At 55.5% G+C, this 19641-nt stretch overlaps 1 protein-coding gene across 1 annotated transcript in view; it reads right to left on the bottom strand.

Moving 5' to 3' along the window:
- Positions 1-15431, bottom strand: part of LOC138733719 (transcription factor 4-like) — a gene marked incomplete at its 3' end in the record, with an annotated part of 82174 nt that extends 66743 nt beyond the window's left edge. The window contains exons 1-4 of the mRNA XM_069881185.1: positions 15189-15431; positions 6743-6958; positions 3735-3827; positions 404-476 (exon numbers count right to left, since the gene is read on the bottom strand). Coding sequence (XP_069737286.1) covers positions 404-476; positions 3735-3827; positions 6743-6958; positions 15189-15431 — 625 coding nt within the window. The remainder of the gene's footprint in view (positions 1-403; positions 477-3734; positions 3828-6742; positions 6959-15188) is intronic.
- Positions 15432-19641: the final 4210 nt, after the last annotated feature.

Here is a 19641-nt window from a genome sequence, read left to right as displayed (position 1 = left end):
GAATCAAATCAAACTCCTATAAAATCAAAATAAAATCCTATAGAATCCAACCAAACTCCTATAGAACCAAACCAAAATCCTATAGAATCAAACCAAAATCCCATAAATCGAACCAAAACCCTATTGAATCCAACCAAACTCCGATAGAATCCAACGAAAACCCTATAGAATCCAACCAACCTCCTATGGAATCAACCCCAGTGCTTAAAAGACGATTCCAACGAGCTCGACTCGGGGAAGAAGCCGAAAAGGGCTGGAAAAACTCAGCCCCGCGGCGCAAAACCCCACCGAATTCCTCCAATTCACCCCGAAAGGCAGCGGACGGCGAGGCTCCGGCCCCGCCGAGCCAGCCGCGAGCGCAAGAAAAGGCGGAGAAGGCCGAGGGGAGCGTCGCGGCACCTACTTGAGCCCGTGAAATGTCCGCTGGCCAAGGAGGTTGGCGCGTTCTTCCCGCTGCTCACGGGAGGCGAAAACATCTACGGGAGAAGGAAACAAACAAAGCAGCGTTAGGAGAGGGGGAGAAATCGCGGAGTTCGGAGGCCGAGCGGAGGGAAAAAGTTCCTTCCGCGCCGCTTAAGGTTAAGTTTGGTGCCCCCCCAAGCCGGCGATCGAGGCGTTTTCCCACCCGTCCCGTTTTTACGAGGCTCCTCGACGAGTCGCCGGCTTCCCCAGCGCTTCTCACTCAAGGGGGGTCAATCCTCCTTTTTTTTTTTTGGCGTTTAACGAGCCAATAAAGCCCTCGAGGGGAAAATTCGAAAAAAAAAAAGTTGGCTGGGAGGTGGCAACCTTGGCCATGAAGGTTGCGATGTCCATCTCCATCGCGCTTTCCGCCTTCGCTCGGCATATGGGAACGCGAAGAATACGAATGCAAAGTGCCACCTGCCCTAAATTCTCATTTCGCCTCCAATCGAGCCATTGGAAGCCGAGCTCTCCCCCTTTTTTTTTTTTTCCTTCCTCCCCCTCCCTCCTCCCTCTCTCTCTCTCTCTCTCCGTAGGATTTATTTCGCCCCTAATTGGTTTCTCTCCTCTCCGACGTGTCTAGCGGATAAGACGCACCTTCCCTGAGTCAGAGCCTGCAAAAAAAAAAAAAAGGGAAGGAACAAATGGAGAAGCCAAAAAAAATAAAAAAATCTCGAGGAAAAGAGCGCAACAAGCCAAAAAAGCAAAAAAAAAATCAAAAAAAAAGGAAGAGGAGGAGGTTGTAAAGCCGCTTCCCGGCCCCCAAAGCTGGAGAAGAAGCTTCGCGGCAGGAAAAAGGGGGAGGCCGAGGCTCGGAGGGAGTCGGGGAGTCGCCCCCGCGGCCCCCGGCGCTTCCTGAGACGTCCCGGAGGAAGGAAGGGAGGAAGGAAGGGGAGGGAGGCCGAGCGGGCGAGGGGCAGGACCGAGCGGGGCCTCCAAAGCGACGACAACCACCAAAGTCCCGTTCGGAAAAGCCAACGTGGAGCCGGGAGGGGGGGAAATAAATCCAGAGGGGCCGAGGCCAAAGGCGCCGCGGGGAGAGGGAGAGCGGGACACGAAACGACGCGGGGACGCGATGATCCGGGGGGGCTTCCCCACCGAGCGGCTCTGGGATTAGACGGGGGAGATGGGAGAGCGGAGGGGGGATCGTGGGGTTAGAGATGGATCGTGGGATGGATCGTGGGGTTAGAGATGGATCGTGGGATGGATCGTGGGGTTAGAGATGGATCGTGGGGGTCAGAGATGGATCTTAGGGGTTAGAGATGGATCGTGGGGGTCAGAGATGGATCGTGGGGGGTTAGAGACGGATTGTGGGGGTTTAGAGATGGATCTTGGAGGGTTAGAGATGGATCGTGGGGGGTTAGAGATGGATCGTGGGGGGTTAGAGAGTGGATCTTGGGGGTTAGAGATGGATCTTGGGGGTCAGAGATGGATCGTGGGGGTTTAAAGAGTGGATCTTAGGGATCAGAGATGGATCTTGGAGGTTAGAGAGTGGATCTTAGGGATCAGAGATGGATCTTGGGGGTCAGAGATGGATCGTGGGGGGTTAGAGAGTGGATCTCAGGGGTCAGAGATGGATCTTGGGGGTCAGAGATGGATCGTGGGGGTTTAAAGAGTGGATCTTAGGGATCAGAGATGGATCTTGGAGGTTAGAGAGTGGATCTTAGGGATCAGAGATGGATCTTGGGGGTCAGAGATGGATCGTGGGGGGTTAGAGAGTGGATCTCAGGGGTCAGAGATGGATCTTGGGGGTCAGAGATGGATCGTGGGGGGTTAGAGAGTGGATCTTAGGGGTCAGAGATGGATCTTGGGGGTCAGAGATGGATCGTGGGGGGTTAGAGAGTGGATCTTAGGGGTCAGAGATGGATCTTGGGGGTTTAGAGAGTGGATCTTAGGGGTTAGAGATGGATCTTGGGGGTTAGAGATTGGATTTTGGGTATTAGAGATTGATCTTGGATGTTAAGAGAGTGGATCCTGGATATTAGAGATTGGATCATGGATATTAGAGATTGATCTTGGGTATTAGAGATTGGATCTCGGGTAGTGGATATTAGGGACTGACTATTAGATATTGAGGATTGAGTATCGGATACTGGGGATTGGATATGGGATACTAGAGATTGGATATTAGAGACTGAATAGTGGCTCTCAGGGACTGGATATTAGGGATTGGATCTCGGATATTAGAGATTGGATATTAGAATTTAGATATTGGAAATTTGATACCGGATACTAGAGTTTGGATATTGGATATTAGAGATTGGATATTAGAGATCAGAGACTGGATATTAGATAGTAGAGTTTGGATATTGGATATTAGAGTTTAGATATTGGATATTGGAGATGGGATATCGGAGATTGGATATTGGAGATTGGATATTGGAGATTGAATATTAGAGATTAGATATTGGCTATCGATACTGGATGTTAAGTATAGGATATTACATACCGGATATTAGATACTGGATATTAGATATTGGATACAACATACTGGATATCGATATTAGGTATTGGATATTGATATTGGAAATTAGATATTGGAGATTGGAGACTGGATATTGGATGTTAGGTATTGGATATTAGATATCGGATATTGATATTAGGTATTAGATATTGGATATTGGATACTGGCTATTGATTTTAGAGACTGGATATTGGATGTTAGGTATTGGATATTAGATACTGGATATTGATATTAGGTTTTGGATATTGGATATTGGATATTGGATACTGGATATTGATATTAGAGACTGGATATTGGATGTTAGGTACTGGATATTAGATATTGGATATTAGATATTGATATTAGAGACTGGATATTGGATATTAGATATTGGATATTAGATATAGGATACTGGATATTGATTTTAGAGACTAGATATCGGATGTTAGGTATTGGATATTAGATATTGGACACAGGCTATTGATATTATTGGCTATTAGATATTGGATCTGGGACGTTAGAGCCTGGATATTAAAGGGAACCGTTCCGAGGCGTCTCGGTCGCTCCGGATGCTTTCAAGCAAACCAGGAACACGATCGCATCTCCCATCCAAGCCAAAAAAAAAAAAAAAAAGAGGGAAAAGCCTTTAATTTTTCCGTTCCCAAGGCCAAAAACTCGAGCCGTTTCCCATGCTTCTTACAAACGGCCCCGGGTCCTAAGGTGGCAGGGCTGGGTTTTTCGGTGGCTTTGGGGTATGGGAACCCTGCGAGGGAGAAGAATTGGCTTTTTTGTCCAGCTGTTGGTGCTTGCCAGCGTTGTTTTCTTTCCTTACCGCGCTGAAATCCAGTAAATCACTCAGTTCTTTGTCCGTCCCTAAGGCAGCCATTCGCTGGTGGTGATGCATCTTAGCGAACGCTCGCGGAACCTGCAAAGATGGAAAGAACCGCAAATCAGAGCCTCGCCGAGGGGGGGGGGAAACCCCAAAAAAATAAATTAAAAATAAAAAAAAAGCTTCGCTCCTCCAGCATCTTTTCAAAGCAACAGGAGGTTCGGGGAGGAATGAATGGAGCCCGGAGAAACTACAGCCCAACTTTTGCTCCCTCCCCGCGCTCTTTCTTCCCCGCAAAGTAGGGATCGGAGGCAGAAGCGGGACGGCGAAGGGAAGGAGGGAGGTAATTAGCCCCCGCGGGTAATTAGGGGAGGGAGGAGGGGGGTAGAAGGGGGTCCCTGGGGGAGCGGAGGGCAGGGGGAGACGAATTGAGATGCATCGAGGCTGAATCGGAGAGAATTCAAGCTGAAACCACACGGACTCGGGCTGAACCGAGCCAAGCCGAGCCGAATCGACCCCAATTCCAGCCGAATCGAACCCAATTCCACTCGAATCAAACCGGATTCAAGCTCAACTGACCCAAGACGAGCCGAACCGAGCCGAATTTAAGCCGAACCGAGCCAAATTTAAGCCGAATCGACCCCAATTCAAGCTGAACCGACCCAAGCGGCACCGAACAGACCCAAATTGAGGCTGAACCCACTCAAATTCAGGCCGAACCGACCCCAATTCAAGCTGGATCGACCCGAATTGAGGCTGAACCCACCGAACTGAGGCTGAACCCCCTCGACTTCAGGCTGAAGCGACCCAAGCGGAGCCGAACCGACCCGAATTGAGGCTGGACCCGCTCGAATTCAAGCCGAACCGAACCGAACTGAGGCCGAACCGACCCAAACTGAGGCCGAACCGACCCGAGCGGAGCTGAAACCGCTCGAATTCAAGCCGAATCCACTCGGATTCGGGCTGAACCGCCCCAAGCGGAGCCAAACCTGCTCGAATTCAGGCTGAAGCGACCCGAACCGCCCCAAATTCAGTCCGGACCGACCCGAATCGAGGCCGAACCCCCCGAATTCGCGCTGAACCTCCCCGAATCCGTGTTGACGCCAGCCACTCCCGGCGAGTTCTCCCGAGCCCGCTCCACACGTGCCAACACCACCGATATTCTATTTTTTTTTTTGCCTCCCTCCCTTTTTTCCTCCTTACCCAACGCATTTTGATGGGGTTTTTTTGAATTTTTATTGATTTCTTTCTTCCTTTCGCTCCCTTTGGGTTTATCCTTGCCCCGGCGCTGCCTTTTCCCACCCCCTCTGCAAACTTTGCAGCCTTTGGGCCCCGAGTTCCCACCCCCAGGCTCGCTTTTGCCATCAAAATCATTAAAAAAGCACCAAAAAACTCCTTTTTTTTTTTTTTTGCCTTCCCCCCCCTCCCTTTTAAGAAAGCGAGAGCGGAGCTGGGGCTTTTTCCCACGTGGAATTCCAACGGGAGGGCGAGGGAGTAGAAAAAGAGGGGATTTAGCAGCTAAAAAAGCAGAGGGAGAAGAGGGAAAATTGAGCTGAAAAGCACAAGGAGGGGGGTTAGGGAGAAGGTGGAAAATCAAAGCGAAAAAGTCTAAGGAGGAGGGTTAGGGAGAAGGTGGGAAATTGGGGCTGGAAGATAAAGATGGAAAATCGGAGTGAAATCACTGGGATGAGGGAGAACGAGGGGAAAACGAGGCTAAAACCAGACGGAGGAGGGAAAATCGAGGCGAAAAGTCTGAGGATGGAGGTTAGGGAGAAGCGAGAAAATTGGACCCCAAAGTGAAAGGACGAGGGTCGGGGAGAAGGTGGAAAAATCGAACCTAAAGGGATAAAGACGCGGGTTACGGGGAAGATAGAAAATCGGAGCTAAAAGTAGAAGGATGAGGGTTGAGGAGAAGGTGGAGAATGGAGCTGAAAGTCTAAGGGTGAGGCTTACGGAGAAAATAGAAAAATTGGGGGGAAAGTCTAAGGACGGGGGTTATCGCTAAGACGGAACAATCGGAGCTAAAAGTATAAAGCTGAGGGTTGCGGAGAGCGCGGAAAAGCGAGGCGGAAAGGAGAAGGGAGAAAATCGGAGCTAAAAGTGTAAGGATGGGGGTGAGGGATGAGACGGAAAATTGGGGGGGAAGGAGAGGGATGGGGGTGAGGGATGAGGTGGAAAATTGGGGGTAAAGGAGAGGGATGGGGGTTAGGGATGAGGTGGAAAATTCGGGGTAAAGGAGAGTGATGGGGGTGAGGGAGAAGATAGAAAATTGGGGGGAAAGGAGAGGGATGGGGCTTAGGGATGAGGTGGAAAATTAGGGGGAAAGGAGAGGGATGGGGGTGAGGGAGAAGACAGAAAATCGGAGCTAAAAGTAAAAGGCTGAGGGTTACGGAGAACGTGGAAAATCGAAGCTAAAAGTCCAAGGATGGGGGATAGGGAGAAGGCGGAAAATCGAGCCTAAAAGTGGAAGGCTGGGGGTTAGGGATGAGATGGAAAATTGGGGGTGAAGGGAGAGGGCTGGGGGTGAGGGAGAAGGGGGGGAAATGGGGGGGGGGGAAGGAGAGGGAGAAGGGGGGAGCTCGAACCTAAAATCGCGATTCCGAGGGTTATCGGTGAGGAGGAAAAATCGAGCGTAAAAGTGTGAGGGGGGGGGGAGAAGGGGGAGACTCGGGGGTGAGGGGAGAGGGAGAAGGGGGAGGCTCGAGAGGGAAAGCGTGAGGGGGGAGGACGGGGAGGGAAGGGAGAGGGAGGATTCGGCGTGGAGGGAGAGGGAAAACTGAGGGGGAAAGTGTGAGGATGGAGTCAAGGAGCTGAGGGAAAAGCGAGTGAAAGGAGAGGGCTGGGGGCGAGGGGGAAGAGGGGGGATCGGGGGTGAAAGGAGAGGGTCGGGGCGGAGGGAGGAGGGGGAAAATGGATCCCAGGAGGCTGAGGGCGCGGGGGGGAGGCGGGAGGCTGAGGGCGTGAGGCTGGGCTGAGGGAGAAGTTGGTCCCGGAGCGAGAGGGAAGTTTACCTGGAGCGGGCGGCGAGGAGGAGGAGGAGGCGGAGGAGGAGGAGGAGGAGAAGGAGGAGGAGGAGAAGGAGGAGGAGGAGGAGGAGGAGGAGGGTCCGAGGCGCCCCCGCCGGGCGGCAGAAGGGCCGGGGCCGGCGGCTCGGGCCATGAACGGCGGGCACGGAGCGAGCCCGGGGGCCGGCGGAGGGGCCCGGGGGGCGAGCGGCGGCCCCGGGGCTGAGCCCGGAGACAGGGGAGGGGACAGCGAGGGAGGGGGACGGCGACACAGAGAGAGAGAAATAGAGAGGGAGCATCCGGGGCCCCGGGAGCCCCGCCCGGGGGAGGGACCGGGACTGGGATGGGGGGGAGGGAAATGGCGGGGGGGGGGGGAGGGAAAGGGGGGGTGAAGAGTGAGGGGGGAGAGTGAAATGGGGGGTGAAGAGTGAGGGGGGAGAGTGAAATGGGGGTCAAAGAGTGAGGGGAGAGTGAAATGGGGGTGAAGAGTGAGGGGAGAGTGAAATGGGGGGTAAAGAGTGAGGGGAGAGTGAAATGGGGGGTGAAGAGTGAGGGGAGAGTGAAATGGGGGGTGAAGAGTGAGGGGGGAGAGTGAAATGGGGGTCAAAGAGTGAGGGGGGAGTGAAATGGGGGTAAAGAGTGAGGGGGGAGAGTGAAATGGGGGGTAAAGAGTGAGGGGGGAGAGTGAAATGGGGGGTGAAGAGTGAGGGGGGAGTGAAATGGGGGTAAAGAGTGAGGGGGGAGAGTGAAATGGGGGTAAAGAGTGAGGGGGGAGTGAAATGGGGGGTAAAGAGTGAGGGGGGAGAGTGAAATGGGGGGTAAAGAGTGAGGGGGGAGTGAAATGGGGGGTAAAGAGTGAGGGGGGAGAGTGAAATGGGGGGTAAAGAGTGAGGGGGGAGTGAAATGGGGGTAAAGAGTGAGGGGGGAGAGTGAAATGGGGGTCAAAGAGTGAGGGGGGAGTGAAATGGGGGTAAAGAGTGAGGGGGGAGAGTGAAATGGGGGTAAAGAGTGAGGGGAGAGTGAAATGGGGGGTAAAGAGTGAGGGGGGAGTGAAATGGGGGGTAAAGAGTGAGGGGGGAGAGTGAAATGGGGGTAAAGAGTGAGGGGGGAGAGTGAAATGGGGGTCAAAGAGTGAGGGGGGAGTGAAATGGGGGTAAAGAGTGAGGGGGGAGAGTGAAATGGGGGTCAAAGAGTGAGGGGGGAGAGTGAAATGGGGGTCAAAGAGTGAGGGGGGAGAGTGAAATGGGGGTCAAAGAGTGAGGGGGGAGAGTGAAATGGGGGGTAAAGAGTGAGGGGGGAGAGTGAAATGGGGGTAAAGAGTGAGGGGGGAGTGAAATGGGGGTAAAGAGTGAGGGGGGAGAGTGAAATGGGGGTAAAGAGTGAGGGGAGAGTGAAATGGGGGGTAAAGAGAGAAATGGTGGGGAGAAAGTGGGGGGGGACAGTGAAATGGAGTGGGGGGCAAAGGAGAGAGGGGGGCAGGAGGTGGGGGGGGCTGCAGAATCCACTGAGACCTCAAGAAACCAGAGGGGAAAGGCGGGGGGGGGGGGGGGGGACAGGGAGGATCCCCATCTCCCCACAGCCCAGAGCGGGCTCCGAGCCCCCTGGCAAGGCGGGGGGGGAACATGGCTGCCCTCTCCTCAGGGAAAAGTGGTGGGAAGATTGGCCTTGACCTTCATGGGGGGCTCCCAGCACCATCCAACCTGGCCTTGACCTTCATGGGGGGCTCCCAGCCCCATCCAACCTGGTCTTGACCTTCATCGGGGGCTCCAAACCCCATCCAACCTGGCCTTGACCCTCATCGGGGGCTCCCAGCACCATCCAACCTGGTCTTGACCTTCATGGGGGGCACCCAGCCCCATCCAACCTGGCCTTGGTGGCTCCTGTTGAGTTTCTCCTCCCCAGCACCCCAAGCCCTTCTCCTCGGGACCTTTCCCTTGACCTTCTCGTCATGGAGCCCACGAGGAACGCAGGAACCGCGCTTCATAACGAGCTTTGAGGGGGTTTTTTTGGTCGTTAAATGAAACAGGAAAAGGAAAAACGCAAGTGCCGGGCTGGCCCCGGCGGCGTTTCTCTTGGGATTTGTGACCCCTCGAGGTTCTCCTTGGAGCGAAGAGCCTCAAAGCGAACTCAAGATTTAAGATGTGGCCTCCCCGGGGGGACAATCGTTCCCTGCTCCGTGCTGGAAGCACGGAGGAGCCACCAAAAAGGAAAGACAGGTAGCGCGGAGGTGTTCTACCAAGAAACCTTACGAGCGTTTGCTCCAAGCGGAGGTGGAACTGGAGTATTTTTAGGTTCCCTCACACCTTCCTTGGAAAAAGTTACTACGGGGCTTTTTTTGGGGAGGAAGTCTCACACCTTCCGCCTTGGAGATGGTTCAGGCTTCAGGCTGGGTGGGTTCTAACCCGATTGAGGTGCTTCTTCCTCTGATTTTGTTCCAAGAAGGGACGACACCCGCTGGCCCAGGGGCTCCAACCTGCCCTTCGGCATCTCCAGGGACGGGGCAGCCCCCGCTGCTTGGACAACCCGCCTCTCCTCGCCCTCCTAGGAGAACGTCTCTCATCTCCATCTCCCTTCTTTCAGCTTCCAACCTTGAAGGTCCCTTCCGACCCAACCCATTCCATGAGCTTTCGGGTCCATTCTGATCCAATCCACGATTCTCTGACCTCCGAGGTCCCTTCCAACCCGTTCCACGATCCCAAGATCTTCGAGGTCGCTTCCAACCCAACCCAGCCCACGATTCTCCACTCCCTTCCCACCTCAACCCCTTCCCAGCTTAATAAAGCGCTTATCGTCGAGGTCCTTATTGATTCTATTTACGAGGAGCTCCTCGTTGCGATCGTTAGTATTTCTCGCCGTTATTAACGAGCCTGGCTGCGCGGCGGCTCCTCAGAGCCCCGTTGGCTTTGGGCGCTGGAAACGTTCCGCGGCCTCGTAATCTAATTAGGAGACGATATCAAACCCCCATGGGAAGGAGCCAAAGGATGAAGACGCGAAGAATGGAAGGAACGCGCGGCGCTTGGATTAGGTTCTTTCCGCAATTAGCGGCTTGAATTAGCTCCTTGACGAGCGCGGGAGAAGAAAGGAGGACGGGCTAGCGCCGACGAGGGTGGTTTCTCGTGGAGCCGCTTCTCGAAGGGTCTTGCGATTGGAATAGAAGAGATTTGGATTCTCCTTCCATTGGGTTTCGTTGCCATCTGAAGCCCCTTTTGTGATGAAACCACATGGCGGATGAGAGAAATTCCGACTTTTCCTGGCCAGGAACCTCTGGAGAACCTTGGCCCATGGATCCAGCCCCTCAAGGTCCCTCTGGAGAACCTTGGCCCATGGATCCAGCCCCTCAAGGTCCCTCTGGAGAACCTTGGCCCATGGATCCAGCCCCTCAAGGTCCCTCTGGAGAACCTTGGATCATGGTCCAGCCTGGCCAGGAACCTCTGGAGAACCTTGGCCCCTGGATCCAGCCTCCCAGGAACCTCTGGAGAACCTTGGTTGGTGGATCCAGCCCCTCAAGGTCCCTCTGGAGAACCTTGGATCATGGTCCAGCCTGGCCAGGAACCTCTGGAGAACCTTGGTTTGTGGATCCAGCTTGGTCAGGAACATTTGGAGAGCCTTGGCCCCTGGATCCAGCCTCCCGGGAACCTCTGGAGAACCTTGGCCCACGGATCCAGCCTCAAGATCAGGGAATCATGGAACGGGTTGGGTTAGAAGGGACCTCAAAGAGCAGGGAATCGTGGAATGGGTTGGGTTGGAAGGGACCTCAAAGAGCAGGGCCCAAGGACCACGTGGATTTGGGGTTGGAAAGGCGAGAAGAAAGGATTTTAACCAGTCAAGTACAAAACTGGAAGGAATTCCAGGAGCTTGGAGACTGGAAGAAGGAGCAGGAAAAGGCAACTGAGGAGGTTCTGGGTTGGGCTGGATCCAGGGGCCAAGGTTCTCCAGAGGTTCCTGGGAGGCTGGATCCACAAACCAAGGTTCTCCAGAGGTTCCTGAGAGGCTGGATCCACAAACCGAGGTTCTCCAGAGGTTCCTGAGAGGCTGGATCCACAAACCGAGGTTCTCCAGAGGTTCCTGACCAAGCTGGATCCGTGGGCCAAGCTTCTCCAGATCAGAAGTGGACAAGTTGAACCCCGTGATCTCCAAGGTCTTTTCCAAGCGAACGGTTCCCTCCTCCCGCTGGGTTTCGGCTCTCGTTGCCGGAGAGAGATGCCACCACGGAGAGGACTCGACATCTGGCTCTCGGAGCTGCCAAACCTCCTCTCCAAGCGGCCTCGGCTCCAACCGGGAGGAGGAGGAGGACGAGGGCACGTGGTGCAATCAACGGCGAGAGGCCCTGCCAGCTCGTTTCCGTCCCCGGTGCCAAAGCCACCGGCGAGAAGGACGCAGTTGGAGAGCAGGAAGGGTGAGGAGCACCGAGCGCAGGTGTCCAAAGGCTTCGGACGCTCCTGGTGGCCAAACCCGGCGCGGGAGGGAGGTTGGAATGAGTTGGACCAGGACCAGGAGCTCCGAGCGCGGGGGTCGTTTGGCTGCGAGGAGCGTTGGCTGGAGCTCTTGGAGATGGTTTCTGTGAGGGACACCTGCAGAACGAACTGGAGAGGAGGAGAACGGGTGGTAGGACAAGGCGGGAGAGAAAGGCGGGAGGAGATCGGGATCAGGGGTGGGACCAGGGGAGAGGTTTGAAGGTGAAAGGGCAGAGATTGAGGTGACATCTTGGGGAGAAACGTTCCGGAGGTTCCTGGCCAGGCTGGATCCGTGGGCCAAGCTTCTCCAGAGGTTCCTGGGAGGCTGGATCCATGGGCCAAGCTTCTCCAGAGGGACCTTGAGGGGCTGGATCCGTGGGCCAAGCTTCTCCAGAGGTTCCTGGGAGGCTGGATCCGTGGGCCAAGGTTCCTTCTCCCCTAAGAGAGTCCGATCCACCCCAGTCCACGATTCCATGACCTTTATGATCCCTTCCAACCCAACCCATCCACAATTCCATGACCTTTAAGGTCCCTTCCGACCCAACCCACCCCTTCCAACCCAACCCATCCATGATCTCATCACCTTTAAGGTCCCTTTTGACCCAACCCACCCCTTCCAACCCAACTTATCCACAATCCCACGACTTTTAAGGTCCCTTCTGACCCAACCCACCCCTTCCAACCCAAACCATCCACGATCCCATCACCTTTAAGGTCCCTTCTGACCCAACCCACCCCTTCCAACCCAACCCATCCATGATCCCATCACCTTTAAGGTCCCTTCTGACCCAACCCACCCCTTCCGACCCAAACCATCCACGATCCCATCACCTTTAAGGTCCTTTCCAACCCAACCCACCCCTTCCAACCCATCTTATCCACGATCCCATCACCTTTAAGGTCCCTTCCACCCCGCGTCGTCCCCCTTCCCCCTCTCCACCTGCCTCCCTTCCCCCTTCCTCCCTCTCCTCCCCGCGCGAGGTTCCTCCTGCTCCTCCATAAAAGCCAAATCAATTCCGTTGGCATCTTGGAGGGGTTTTGATTTCCGCCGCGGCGCGCGCGCGGGGCCCATCTGCGCCCCAGCTGTTGCGAGAAGGTTGGGAAAAAAAAAAAAAAAAAAACCAAACCAACTATTCCGAAAAAAAAAAAAATCAAAAAATCAAAAAATAAAAAATTCAGCGGGCCCTTCTGCAGCCCAACGCGGCGACGCCGTAATTGCCAGTGGAAGAGATTAAGTGGAGGCACTAAAAATGTTTACTCGCCATGAATATGCATCGCGGCGGGCGAGGAAACGGCCCCGCGAGATGGGGAAAAAAAAAAAATCAGAGAGGGAGAGAGAAAAAGGTTTGTTTACAAGGCTGGGAAGAGGGAGGGAGGGGGGAGAAGGAGAAGAGGAAAAAAAAATAGGGGGAATGGCACTTGGCCCCGAGCCTGGAAGCGGGAGGAGAAACCTTTGGGCAAGGCATTAGGGAGAAAAACAGATGGTTTGGGAACCTTTTATTAGAGAGAAAAGTCGTTAATCAAAGGCAGGCTGGAAATGGCAGGGCTGGGGGCTTGGGGAGAGGAGAGGAGGGGGCTTAAAGGGACCGAGCAGGAGGTGACGGGACGGAGCTCCAGGGTCGCGGGAGCAGGGGTGGGCTGGGAGGGTCCGTAAAGGGCAGGGGAGCGCGGGTGGGGTGGGGTGGAAGGGACCTTACGGGGCGTAGGACCATGGAATGGGTTGGGGTGGAAGGGGCCTCGAATCAAGGAAGGGTTTGGGGCTGAAGGGACATGAAATCGTGGATGGTTTGGGGTGGAAGGGACCTTAAAGGGTGTAGAACCATGGAATGGGTTGAATAGGAAGGGACCTCAAATCAAGGAAGGGTTTGGGGCTGAAGGGACGTGAAATCGTGGATGGTTTGGGTTGGAAGGGACCTTGAAGGGTGTAGAACCATGAACTGGTTTGGGGTGGAAGGGACCTTGAAGGGTGTAGAACCATGAATTGGTTGGGATGGGAAGGGATCTCAAATCAAGGAAGGGTTTGGGGCTGAAGGGACATGAAATCGTGGATGGTTTGGGGTGGAAGGGACCTTAAAGGTCGTAGAACCCTGAACTGGTTTGGGGTGGAAGGGACCTTAAAGGGTGTAGAATCATGGAATGGGTTGAATAGGAAGGGACCTCGAATCAAGGAAGGGTTTGTGGCTGAAGGGACATGAAGTCATGGATGGTTTGGGGTGGAAGGGACCTTAAAGGTCGTAGAATCCTGAACTGGTTTGGGTTGGAAGGGACCTTAAAGGTCGTAGAATCATGGAATGGGTTGAATAGGAAGGGACCTCGAATCAAGGAAGGGTTTGGGGCTGAAGGGACGTGAAATCGTGGATGGTTTGGGTTGGAAGGGACCTTGAAGGGTGTAGAACCATGAACTGGTTTGGGGTGGAAGGGACCTTGAAGGGTGTAGAACCATGAACTGGTTTGGGGTGGAAGGGACCTTGAAGGGTGTAGAACCATGAACTGGTTTGGGGTGGAAGGGACCTTAAAGGGCGTAGAATCCTGAACTGGTTTGGGGTGGAAGGGACCTTGAAGGGTGTAGAACCATGAACTGGTTTGGGGTGGAAGGGACCTTGAAGGGGTGTAGAACCATGAATTGGTTGGGATGGGAAGGGATCTCAAATCAAGGAAGGGTTTGGGGCTGAAGGGACATGAAATCGTGGATGGTTTGGGGTGGAAGGGACCTTGAAGGGTGTAGAATCCTGAACTGGTTTGGGGTGGAAGGGACCCTAAAGGTCATAGAATCCTGAACTGGTTTGGGGTGGAAGGGACCTTAAAGGGGTGTAGAACCATGAATTGGTTGGGATGGGAAGGGATCTCAAATCAAGGAAGGGTTTGGGGCTGAAAGGACATGAAATCGTGGATGGTTCGGGTTGGAAGGGACCTTAAAGGTCATGAAATCGTGGATGGGTTGGGTTGGAAGGGAACCTTAAAGGGCGTAGAAACATGAACTGGTTTGGGGTGGAAGGGACCTTAAAGGGTGTAGAACCATGAACTGGGTTGAATAGGAAGGGACCTCGAATCAAGGAAGGGTTTGTGGCTGAAGGGACATGAAGTCATGGATGGTTTGGGGTGGAAGGGACCTTAAAGGGCGTAGAATCCTGAACTGGTTTGGGGTGGAAGGGACCTTGAATCAAGGAAGGGTTTGGGGCTGAAGGGACATGAAATCGTGGATGGTTTGGGGTGGAAGGGACCTTAAAGGTCGTAGAATCCTGAACTGGTTTGGGGTGGAAGGGACCTTAAAGGTCGTAGAATCATGGAATGGGTTGAATAGGAAGGGACCTCGAATCAAGGAAGGGTTTGGGGCTGAAGGGACGTGAAATCGTGGATGGTTTGGGTTGGAAGGGACCTTAAAGGTCATGAAATCGTGGATGGGGTGGGGTGGAAGGGACCTTAAAGGGCGTAGAATCATGGAATGGGGTGGAAGGGACCTCAAAGTCCATCCAGTTTCACCCTCCCACTGGATCGGGGGCTCCAAGCCCCATCCAGCCTGGCCCTTGGACACCTCCAGGGATGGAGCAGCCACCTCTGCTCTGGACAACCTGTTCCAGGGCCTCCCCCCCACCCTCGTGAAGGAATCCTTCCTGATGTCCACTCTAGATCTTCCCCCAGGCTGGATTGAATCCATGGATCCCCCGATCCAGGTGCAGGACCTCCTCCCAGCTGCTTTTTCCTGGAGAAGTGGGAGGGCGGGGAGGAAACCCCTCGCTTGGGTCTCACATTTCCAGCACCTGTTTTAGGTTTTTCTTTTTTTTTTTTTGGCCTCGTTTGGAAACGATTAAAACCAGAAACGGGGGAGGAAAACCCATTCCCGGCCTCTTCGCGGAAACTTGGGAGGAGGAGGAGGGGATGGAGGAGGAACCTGGCCAAGGTGGGTTGGTGTGAACCTCAAGAGGGTCAAGAGCGAGGTCGTAGAGTCATGGAACGATTGGGGTTGGAAGGGACCTCCAAGCCCGTCCGGATCCACAAACCGGGACCTCCCGCTGGATCCGGGGGGTCCAAGCTCCATCCACCTTCAACCCCTCTCCAGGGATGGAGCAGCCACCAAGACCGTGGTGGCCTCCTTTGTTTCCTCCTCCTTCCTTTTTCCTCCTCCTTTTGTTTTCCGCTCGGGGCTCGTTCCCAACCTCCCCGTCTCCTCTCTCGGAACGCGCCGCAGCTGCCGAGATCTTCCTCCTCTTTTGATCCTCGTTAATAACGAGGCGCTGGAACATACGAGCTCGCCGAGATGGGTTTGTTCTTCCCCCCCCTCCTTCTGGTGGAGCTCAGGTGCTCGAGAAGCTCCAGCACCACGTCCGCGGCTGGAAAAGAGCGAGGAAAAGAGATTGTCCGCTCTTATCCCTAAAATTAGGATGGACCAAGCTGGGCTGGGGCACCTCCTGGGCTCAGGAGATGGGTTGGGACCTCCAAGCCCATCCGGTTTCACCAGCAGGGACGCCTCCTGCTAGATCGGGGGCTCCAAACGCGTCCAACCCGGCCTTGGACACCTGCAGGGTGAAGAATTTCTTCCTAACGTCCCATCTTAACCTTCTCCTTCCAACTGAAAGTCCTTCCCCCTCATCCCATCGTTCCAGGCCCTTGGAGAAAGTCCCAACGAGCCCTGGAGGACACGGGGCAGTCGCCACGCTGGGTCTGGCCGAGCTTCAAGGGGGGTTTAACAACCTTCACCATTCCGCGGTTGTCTCCTAGGTGGACTCTCCATCCCTGGAAGGGTCCGGAAGCCGTGGAGATGTGCTGCTCAGGGCCGGGGTGGGCTCGGACTGGGTCATCTCTGAGGGCTTTTCCACCATTCTCGGCTGAGGAGGCCCCTTGGTGGAAGGAGCTGGTCGTGGAGACGAGCGTGAGGAGAACCTCTCGAGCTCAGAAATAGAAACTTCTCTTCGCCGAGCCTCAACGCCGCCGCCTCCTCCTCCTCGTTAGGATTCAACGCGGCTCCCAGGGGCCAACATCTGCCTGGGCTTCGCCGGCTCCACCAGCAGGAGAAGGGCAGCTGGGTGGCTTTTAAAGGCCCCGCCGCCAGGAGAAGCCGGAGTCGGCGTCTCCGCCGAGGAGGCCCCGGCCAGGAGGGGGTTAAAGCCTCGACGCTGCCTTCTCGCTCACCCATCTGGTGGGAACCCTGCGAGCCAGTTGGAGATGAATTTTTTACTCGGGGAACGCTGGGAGACGTCTCCAGCGACAACCTCGATGGACTCGGCCTTGGAGAGGAGGAGGAGGAGGAGGAGGACATTAAGTATGGATGGCCAGGCTGCCTCCACGCCTTCTCCTCCCCCCCCCGTTCCTCGTCGCCGTAATTATCATCACATTCCGTTGGTAAATAAAGTTGACACATGGTTGGGGGAACAGCTGGAGAGCGTCCGCCTGACGCCCCCGCGGCCCCCGCTTCGGCTCCCACCACGGAAAGGAGGACGGAGGGAGCCACCGAGGACCCGCCGCGGCTCCTCCTTCATCCACGCTTCCTCCTCCACCTCCACGTCCTCCTTTGTCTCTTCTTCTTCCTCGAGCTACGCTGCTTCCATCAGCCACGTGTCCTCCTCCTTCCTAAAATCACGGGACGGGGTGGGTTGGAGGGGACCTGAAGGTCTGAGAGTCATGGAATGGGTCGGAAGGGACCTTAAGATCAGAGAATCATGGAATGGGTCAGAAGGGACCTGAAGATCTGAGAATCATGGAATAGGTTGGAAGGGACCTTAAGATCTAAGAATCATGGAATGGGTTGAGTTAGAAGGGATCTCCAAGTTCCTCCCAGCCCCGTCCAACCTGGTCTTGGACCCCTCCAGGGATGGAGCAGCCCCGGCTTCTCCAGACAACCTGTTCCAGGCCCTCCCCGCCCTCCCCAAAAAGACGTTTTTCCCCAAGATGTCACCTCGATCTCCCCTCTTGCAGCTTCAAACCCTTCTCCGCATCCCATCCCAGCTGTCCTGGAGCCCCTTCTCCATCCCGGGAGCTGCTTTAAGGTCTTCTCGGAGCCTTCTCCAGGCTGGAGAACCCCAACTCTCTCCCCGTGGTGTTGTCCGGGAGGGGCTCCAGGCCCCACCTGGTGGTCTCAGCGTCCGAGATCTGAGCTGGAGAGCGGTGGGGGCTGTGGAAAAAGGCCTTTGCTTGAGGTTCTCCCAGGTTTCTCGGAGCAGAGGTGGGTTGGGGAAGGTCCGAGGTGGCTCTCCAACCCCACGTCCCCATCAAGCTGGTGGCCCTGTGCTTCCTGGAGGGAGCAGGCTGAAGATCGGCTCCTTGGAGATCTTGCTGGGGTGAGGAACGGGCTCCTCAGAAGATCCAGGGCTGGAAGGGACCTTAAAGCCACTGAGGCCACCAGCGTCCTGGCTTGGATCAGCCAGAAGGAGCAGAGAAGGGGTTGTCCCCCCCCACCCCGGGTCCCTCACTCCAAGGAGGACCTTGAGAAGGGAACGGAGCTGGAGGACCCGGGGCTGCTTAGTCTGGAGAAGAAGAGGCTGAGGGGTCACCTCGCGGCTCTCTGCGGCTCCTGGAAGGAGGTCGGGGCGGGGTGGGTTCTTCTCCAAAGGAACCAGCGATGGGACTCGAGGAGAAACCCTCTTCCACCCCCTCCAAACCCTCTTCCTCCTCCTCCAAACCCTCTTCCATCCCCTCCAAACCCTCTTCCATCCCCTCCAAACCCAAACCTGAGGAGAAACACAACCTAGAGGAGCTCTAGAAGCTCCTCATCTCCCCAGATCTCCTGATTAGCAGGTGGAGATCTTGATGCCACCGAGGGATTTCTTAGATCGTTACCCGGAGCTTTTAATCCTCCAAGTTCATCCTTGCCGGTTCGTTTTAACGAGGCTGAGGAGCATAATCCCCGTCTAATCCCATCTCGAAACCCTCCGAGAACCACGGAGGGGCAGGAGCTTGGTGGAACGGTGGGATGGGTTGGCTTGGAAGGGACCTCAACGATCATGGAATCGTGGAATGGGTTGGGTTGGAAGAGGGGAGACCCCCCAACCCCTTCCAAGACCCTTGAGGTGCCCCCCGACCCCTTCCACGCCCCTCGAGGTGCCCCCTGTCCCCTTCCACGACCCTCGAGGTCCTCCAACAATTCAATCCCATTTCTCCTGAAGATCTACCCTCAAATTTTAGATGTTTGGTGCCCTCGGCTACTTCTGAAGCTCTTGCAGGAACCCAAGGATCTGACACACCCCTCAAGGTGGGAATCATCTCCTCACCTCACACGGAAGCTCCATCAATAAATCATGGAATCTGTTGTTGGAGGAGTCGTTCCAGCGGCCGAGGGACCCCGAGGAACCTTCTCCTCCCGCCCTCGACACGTGTCGCTCCACGAGGTGTAAATATTTTAAGCAGGACATCTCGGCGAGGTCCCACCTCGCGTGGAGTTGGCCCCGGTCCACGCTGGAAGCAGCTCTGAGGTCTCCCCGGAGCCGTCTCACCTGTCTCCTTGTACGGGAGCCGCTCCAACCCTTGGATCATCTCCGCGGCCTCCTCTGGCCTCGCTCCAGCAGCTCCGCAGGTGGATGAAAAGCCTCAGGTGGTGCCTCCTCCAACATCCTTTTGGGGGGGAGTTGATGGAAACGGGGGTCACCTGCTGAGGGCGATTTCTGGAGGGGCTTCACCTGGAACAGGACAGTTGGTGGCCAATCACAGCGAGGGAACGTCCCAAAATGCCTGAGGAGAAGTCGATTTAGAAGCCTTCACAGCAACGTGATGGACGGGCTCCTTCCACGGGATGGGCTGGGCCTGAGGGAGCTTCAGAGATCTTGGAATGGGGGTTGGGTTGGGTTGGGAGGGGCTTGGAGATCTTGGAATCATGGAATGTGTTGGGTTGGAAGGGATCTTGAAGATCATGGGATGGTTTGTGTTGGAAGAAGGGGGGTTGTCCCCCTCGCCTCTGCTCGGTGAGACCCACCTGGAGCTCCACATCCAGCGCTGGAGGCCTCAGCGCAGGGAGGACACGGAGACGATGTGAGGGCTGGAGAACCTCCTGAGAACCAGCTGAGAGAGTTCAGCCTGGAGAGAAGGTTCCAGGACGGAAAGGGGCTCCAGGAGAGGGACCTTAAGGCCCATCCCGCTCCATGGGACACGTCCTGCTGCTCCAAGGACCATCCCACCCGGCCTGGAACATCTCCAGGGACGGAGCGGCCACCTCTGCTCTGGGCAACCAGAGAGAACCTGGTGAGGACTCTTGGATTCTTGGATTCTTCTGTCCGTGGGAGGCAACTCTTTTCCAGGCGGCCGTGAAGAAGACCTCCCACTAACGTCATCAGATGGTTCTTGAGGGACCTCAGGTTCCGGTTGCTCGGGGTTGTTTTCTTCTGCTCCTCAGAAAGCTCCTTTTGTTGCTGCTGGTCCCCGAGGACCGTCTGGTGGCCACCTGCAGCTCCAGCTTCCAGCGTCTCCCGCCAACGCCCGGAGGACAGACCTCGGCGAGGCCACCGCTAACGGGCTCGCCCTTCGTTA

This window comes from Phaenicophaeus curvirostris, chromosome Z, assembly GCF_032191515.1.
Source record: "Phaenicophaeus curvirostris isolate KB17595 chromosome Z, BPBGC_Pcur_1.0, whole genome shotgun sequence".
Classification (NCBI taxonomy): Eukaryota; Metazoa; Chordata; class Aves; order Cuculiformes; family Cuculidae; genus Phaenicophaeus; species Phaenicophaeus curvirostris.
The sequence above is the reverse complement of the archived record's forward strand: the minus strand, read 5'-3'. Positions and strand labels throughout refer to the sequence as shown.